A 6,875-nucleotide genomic window follows, 5' to 3' on the forward strand; every position below is an offset into this window, starting at 1 on the left:
AGATGGATTGCCATGAAATTTGGTACACCCATTCATGCCCCCATCAGGATGGACTGTAGGCCAAATAACTATGTGGTAATCAGTGACTTTTCCTCCAGCGCCATCATCAGGTCAAAATTGTCATTTATCCAGTACTTTGTTTATGACAAACTAATATCCCTGTCAGCCTCAATTTTAATTTGTGTTTAGTGCTAATTAGCAAAGATTAGTATACTAATACACTGGCGATCAAGGCAAACAACTAAACATCAACATATAACATTACTATTCTGAGCATGTTGCAAGATTGGCATTAGCATTTACCTCAAAGCACCACAGTGCCAAAGTACAGCTTTACAGAGTCACTAGCATGGCTCTAGACTATTAGTTTTGTTGGAGAATAATGGACACTGGGTTACCGTTTTATTAAGTGCATCTCTACTAATCTGAAAAGCAAAATATGTCCATCATCTGACGCTGGTAGCACACACTGGATAGGCTGTTGAGATAGTAGTCAAGATACAGAAACTGGCCTTGGCCAAATTCAGGGAGCAAATGTAAAAAGTTTCTGCACACTGACCGCGTTTATTGCTGGGAAATAAGACAGTGCCATATCTTCAGGCTGGATTTATAACTATAGTTCTGTCTCAGAACAACACATCCTTTTATTTACCATGGTAAAAGGGAAGATACTGACTCTCAGAGCGAAAACAAATGTGTGGTGAAAACACATACCAGACGCTCCATAAGTCATTATAAAATATTTAGTCTGGAGAGTATTCATTATGAGAATATACCCATGTAACTGTTCAACTCTCAGTAGTCTGCTGTCTAAATTTATCAGACATAGCAACATGTTGAGTAAAATAGAAGAGAGTGATGAATCACCAGCTGAAAGCAGAGAGTGAGGGTAGACAGACAGACGAGAGGAAAAAACAAAAAGAGACTCTCGAGGATGTGACATGTATAGATAAAGTTGGAGTGGAGTGGGTGACATCTAATCTGGCTGTGAGTCTGAACTTGTTGAGCTGATGGAGTTTTTCAGTGAGCGGCTGTGGGCTGAAAGACAACAGACCGATTGAGTCATTCTGGCAGAACATGATGATCACCCTCACCCTTGCCTATCTTCTGTCTGTCTGTTTGTGTCTATGTGACTCAGTCTGAGAGACAAACTGGCACTATGTTCACACAGCAGCCAAATAGGATTTGTTTTTCAAAATTAGGATCTTTAGTCCACACTGAAAACACACATTTTCCAGATTCCTTTGACTTTTCAAGGCCTCCAGAATCAAGGTTTTTTGTGATGATTGAATTTTCAACGAGCGCAGAATGCGCACACACACACACACACACACACAACCATTTCTACATCATTATGCAAAGAACTGTTGTGATTATATTTCAGATTTAAAAAAAATGTATATTTCTTTACACAACCCATAATATAAATAAACAGGGTCCTTTATTTTTTCAAACATTTGCAATCAAGAAATAAAGTTTGCAGGACATTTTACACTTACAAAAAATAAACTGGTGGACAAACTATGGAATGGTTGGTATGGAATCTTTCTGTCCTTTTTCAGCTGACACCGATCTATCTGCAATGAGCTAATATCGGCCGGCCTCTAATGGTAATACTTCAAAATACATTTTGAAAATGCAACTTTTTAAAACACTTACTTTTAATCATAATATGTTCCAGTAAGGGCAAAATGAGTTTGGGAATATTTTATATTCTTGGATCACCCTGTTGTTGGCATTCCTGTTGGGAGGGTGTCCTAGTGCTCTCTATCACATGTCATTGCCAAAAAGCTCCATAAACCTTTGTGTAGGCTAGAATTTTATTGACTTCAGCCCAAAAAGATGCATCTTAATATTTATAAAAAAAAAAAAAAAAAACTTAATCCTTGCAGTTGCAAGAATGCAAATTCCAAATAGGGACTGTCACTTAGAGCATACAGCTTTTCCAGACATCATGCTCACTTCACAAACCTTTTAGAGAAGTCAAACACAGGTCACCTGAGGGGAGTGTCATTAAACCCAAATGATTGATTTTTCTTAATTATTTTAGGGCTTAAAAGAAATGACACTTATTTAACAGGGTAGGGGAGTACATTGGGATTGAGATGCCTTTCTGAACATTGCCTCAGGAGAGATCAACAACAAGGGAAAGGAAAGGGAGAAAGAGAGACAGACAGTAATAACCTTAGAGGAATGGAGAGAAAAAGCAAGTGAATTGCATAAAGAAAGTACCAATAAAAACAAATCCCGGCATAGACTGTTAGGAGGTATGCAGTTATGGCAGTATTGAGCAATTAGCCCTGCCCCCTCTAGCACATATTCATGTTTTAAAACCATCAAGTGTCAGCAAAGACAAAATGACACTTGATGCCTCTCCTACACTGGAGATAATCATCTAACTGTTTTCACTGGAGTTGTCATGTTTCAGATTCCAGTTAAGTAAAGCTGCTCAAGGCTGCTTCGACATGCAAACTGAAGGAGCCGGAGGATCAAACAGACAACTTCCGATCAGTGGCCAACCCAGTCTATCTTGGAATTTGTAACATTTGTAACACTGTAATGTAAATGTACCTTTCTGTACAGTTTCCCCCCCCCCCCATTACCATAGACTGTATAAAAAAGGCCATTACTTAATTATAAATTTATAACATAGAAACTTGTACACTGCTTTTTCATTTCATCTTTGCACAGTCATTTGCTATTTGCCCTTGGTACAAGTTCTACTTGATCAATTCCCTCACATTAGGGTTTTCATACACTTAAGTTTATAATAATCTTTCCTGTCAGTCAGTTACCTGTTGCTCCTCAGTGATGGGGGATTGTAGGATGTGAACTTTGTCTTCTATCAGCTGCCGTAGTTTTCCAAGCGAAGCAGGGAAGTCCTCTCTCTTTCTTTGGAACTCTGGAGACTTTAAGGAGAGACAGACAGAGTATTTTCATTATTTTATCGTTATTAACTTTAATCACAGTAACCCTCGTCCAGTAAATCTGCCTTATGTTTCTCAACCACCAGTTTTGGCAGCAACCAAACACCTCTGGGAGTCTGATCCTATTGGCCGCTGATGTGGTGAAAGCATCTTTTAAAAAACTCTATCTCTATTCTAAATGTGCACTGATTGTAGAATGTGTTTCATCTGAAGGACATTATGCAAATAGTTTTCCCTTAGAGTCTAAATGCCATCGTCAACCAGAATTAAGGCAACACCCAACTGGCAAAACTTCCTCCTCTGATTCTTTTACAAAGCTTTGCACTGGTGTGGAATGGAGAGAAACAGGAGCGATGGGAGAGAAAGGCTGAAATGTGGTGAATCCTGCCCTCCAGACTCACTGGAGCACAGAGAGGACGTCCTAAATACCTTTAGTATTATAAGTGTATACCTTTAGCGATATAAAACACAGTGAATCTTGATCTTTGTTTATCTGTTAACCTGCAGTCAGAATCAGACAGACTGAGAAATCTGATTGGACTAAAGAAAGTCTGGAAAGTTTGAAGGAGTAAAATAATATTTTGGGTTATATAAATAAAATTGACTTAACATGATTGGATGCAACATGGCTATGCTACTTTTTTACTGTGTATCTTGTTATTTATTTGTGTTTTATTGTCTTTGCTCTTGTGAAAGCACTTTATAACATTGTTTTGAAAAGTGGTTCTATAAATAAAGATTATTATTATTATTATTATTATGTAATAAAAGACGCTAAACATTTGACTGAAATGTAAAATTTTAGAAATTGAATTTTTTGTATTGATATGACATATGATATTGTTTGTTTAATGCCTTGTGTTGTATTTTTGTTGGGATTAAATGTCTTTCAAAGAATGCAACTTTTCATTATAAATTCATTTGGTTTAATTTTTTTTATACAATTAATCAATTAATTGAGTCTTTAAGATGTGTAAAACATATGAGAACATGTGATAAATGGCCATCACAAGTTATTAGAGCTAAAGGCGAAGTCTTTGAATGTCTTGTTTTGTTTGGCCAACAGTCTAAAACCCAAAGATATACAATTTCTAATAACATAAAGCAAGACAAAACAAGCATCAAATCGAGGAGCTGGATTCAGAGAATGTGCTTTGATTGATTAAATAGCTTCAATTTAATTGGGGGACTCACGAAAGACAGATTAAAAAAATGATTGGTCAGAATGGAAACAGCAGATATCTTGACTTTAATCCGTCATATAGGTCAAAGTCCAGAAACACTCGGATCTAGATTTCCCATCATGCAACTTATCACCTTTCATCAGGCCTTCCCAGCCTGTTAAACCCCCATGTCTTTCCAACCCCGCACCCGAGATTATAACACAGACGTTATGTTAATAAAATCCAACATGGGTAACTTTTGTTAGACTTTAGGAAGCTCCTCCAGAGCCACAGAAGACATTATACAACTGTTTTCTAGTAACTCCTGGTAACAAGTAAACTGACCTACATGTGTTAAATTGGGTGAGGGCCCCTAAAATAATGAAACATCAAAACATCCACACGAGGCTAAGAATGTACTGCGTGATCATTGATTATATAACAAAGCACACCTGATTATATCTTTTATCATTTGCCATTGTTTTTAGATTAAAAAGCCAATATAGTAAGATACCAAAAGTCCACCCCAACCGTTACACCTAGCTTTCAATAAACTCATGTCCAGACTAACAGGCGGCGCAGTTTGTCATATGACATGTTCTTTAGAGACACGGCGTCCTAGGAGACATCCATTTCTACCTGTCAGCATGTCAGGTCAGTGACAGGAAGCAGGCAGTCATGTAAAAGCATTATGCTCGGCTAGTGTTTACTGTGATGGATAACCTTGCCCTGTGGGAGTCATTGTTCTGAAGCAGAATGAGCGACAGCAAATGAGGTAGAAACACAAAGTCTGAAATCTCCAACGACTGGGACGACTTTTTTCAAAAAAAAAAAAAAGCAAGAAAGCAAAAGTGAAACGGGAAAATTACAAAACCTTAATTCCACCTCTTGTTAAAGCAAAAGTGAAGAATGTCTTTTACATCTTTAAGTTGGTTTCAGCAGTTAAGTGTCAAAGTGCTCCATGGTATAACATAAGAAATATTCAGTATTGTTCTGAAGACGAGGATTATAAATTTGCGGCATTGATAGACACAATACAAGTGCTGCTTACTGAACAGACTCTCAGCTGGTAGAAGCTTCCCACCCACCACTGTTTGAAACCCACCACCTGTTCTGAAGCAACCAACCCCGGTGGCTCATATGTATGTTTTTATCTTCAAAGGAGGAAATCAATCTTCATATATATATATATATATAAAAACTACAAATGGACAGCAGGCAATTAATTCCCTTACTCACCATATGAGTGAATGCATTCACAACATGAGTGGGCTGGGTGTTCATGACACAGTGAGTCTGATTAAATGCAATCAATGCAAATCCATTGTGTTATAATCCCCCTAAGAACCATTACATGCATAGACAGGAGCTTGAGGGAGCAGAGAGGAATTTATAGTTGATAAGAGGATAATGGAAAAAAGTCTCAATATACAGTATTCAGGTAGCATGTGACATTCAGTGGACCCAACAAAGCTATTTATTTTCAAAAAACCTCATTATAAAGTAAAATAGTGCCTGGTGAATGTGGGATGCTGTAATTCTCTGCAAGTTACTGTACAACCCTGTCCCCTTTAAATTATGTTTATGTGCTGCTAATTTGTTTTCCTAATTACTTTTCCCAGCAAAACGTAATTGGGAAACCAAATTAGTAGTATAAATGCGTAATATCTAGGAGACAGGTATGTACTTTCAGAATAACATAACCTGACATTTTTTAAGGTTTTAAATTAAACTCAAACTAAAACATTCCGGTACCATTATAAATGCTACTATCTGCTTAACCAATTCTCTAAATGTTGGTAACCAAAAAGCCTAAACCTTTGCAGGCTAAACATCATAGCTCGACAAAAGATGCAAGTCGAGGGGGTTCATGGTTAGCTCAGACAAGTCTATAATACCAGCAGGACAGAGGGGAGCAAAGGCTGTACGCTATTCTTTAGCTAAGTCACTCAGTTTTTTAGGCTTTAACCTTTAGTAACTGTTACTAACTATTCTAAATCATTCCAAATGGTGAAATTAGGTAAACTCCAACAAAAACTCTTCAACACAAAAACCTTAAACAGGCAAATTAAGTTTAGCAAACTTCTTCAATACTAAGACTTTAAGGAGCTGCTTAAAGGCCACCTTTAGCTAAAAGTCCAAATTTTTGTAACCTAGCCAAATGTTTCACCAGTAAAGTTTTAAAGACACACTTTATCTCACTGTTCTGATGCTTTTTAATATCTCTTGAGCTGTAAAATGTTTCTAAAATACTCACTGCAGGACTTGGAGAGAGAGAAGTGTTCATGATGACAGAAAAAACTAATTTCCTTACTGAGCTCAGACCACAGAGGGTGTCCCTCTTCCTCTGGGTGTGTGTGTGGGGGTGGGTGGGCAGCACTCCTGTGTACATAGAGATGACCCTAACTACAACCTCCCTACTGACCAGAATGGGGAGAGAGAGAGAGAGCGAGAGAGAGAATGATTGGGAGAAAGACAATGGGAGTTTGTTAGTTAATATTAGACCAGACTTTTTCAGGTTTCTGTGCCTGATTGATCTGTTTACTCAACCTCTCATTTGTGTGTGTGTGTGTGTGTGTGTGTGTGTGTGTGTGTGTGTGTGTGTGTGTGTGTGTGTAAGATAGTGAGTGAGTGAATTCATGGCAGTAAAGCTAATTTGAATTGAATGAGAGAAAAAAAGCTATGCATGAAGGGAGGAGTTATACACTTCTACGTTGCTTAAATTTGATTTGTTCAGAAGCGTTCCACAAACCTGGACCAAACTACAGGAACCTCAAACTTAAGA

At 37.7% G+C, this 6,875-nt stretch overlaps 1 protein-coding gene across 1 annotated transcript in view; it reads right to left on the bottom strand.

Annotated features, from left to right (window-relative positions):
• Nucleotides 1-6,430, bottom strand: part of LOC123982287 — a 31,435-nt gene extending 25,005 nt beyond the window's left edge. Inside the window, exons 1-2 of the mRNA XM_046067728.1 lie at nt 6,348-6,430; nt 2,796-2,909 (exon numbers count right to left, since the gene is read on the bottom strand). Coding sequence (XP_045923684.1) covers nt 2,796-2,909; nt 6,348-6,377 — 144 coding nt within the window. The 5' untranslated portion in view covers nt 6,378-6,430. The remainder of the gene's footprint in view (nt 1-2,795; nt 2,910-6,347) is intronic.
• Between the last annotated feature and the right edge of the window lie 445 nt (nt 6,431-6,875).

This window comes from Micropterus dolomieu, linkage group LG13 (assembly GCF_021292245.1).
Source record: "Micropterus dolomieu isolate WLL.071019.BEF.003 ecotype Adirondacks linkage group LG13, ASM2129224v1, whole genome shotgun sequence".
Taxonomy (NCBI): Eukaryota; Metazoa; Chordata; class Actinopteri; order Centrarchiformes; family Centrarchidae; genus Micropterus; species Micropterus dolomieu.